General features: G+C 35.2%; 1 protein-coding gene across 1 annotated transcript in view; it reads left to right on the plus strand.

Moving 5' to 3' along the window:
• LOC102681902 (ATP-dependent RNA helicase DHX33) overlaps positions 1–41 on the plus strand; it is a gene marked incomplete at its 3' end in the record, with an annotated part of 8,652 nt that extends 8,611 nt beyond the window's left edge. Inside the window, exon 7 of the mRNA XM_006616131.2 lies at positions 1–41. This exon is cut by the window's left edge and continues 20 nt beyond it. Coding sequence (XP_006616194.2) covers positions 1–41 — 41 coding nt within the window.
• Between the last annotated feature and the right edge of the window lie 308 nt (positions 42–349).

Here is a 349-nt window from a genome sequence, read left to right on the forward strand (position 1 = left end):
ATAATCTCGCCGAATTGCAGAGGGACCAGACTTACGTCACGGTGAGCGAGTTCCCCTCCCCTCCTTTCCTTTTTCTCTCGATCCATTTCCGGGGAGAAGATCGAATCTTCGCCCAATTCTCGAGTAAGTCGAACGAGATTTTATTCTTGGAATAAAAGTTATTGCTAAAATTTAATTTAGAGAATTTTTGAGTATTTTGAGTTGGTGTAAATTTTAAGGTTAAAAAAAGAAGAAGAGAGAGAGAGTATCGGAAAAAAACGAAAAAGAATTTTCCTCGATTTATTTTGAGATAATTTAGAGACCGAATTTTTGAGTATTGTTGACGGTGTAAATTTTAAGGTTAAAAAAA

This window comes from Apis dorsata, unplaced genomic scaffold (assembly GCF_000469605.1).
Source record: "Apis dorsata unplaced genomic scaffold, Apis dorsata 1.3 scaffold_249, whole genome shotgun sequence".
Taxonomy (NCBI): domain Eukaryota; kingdom Metazoa; phylum Arthropoda; class Insecta; order Hymenoptera; family Apidae; genus Apis; species Apis dorsata.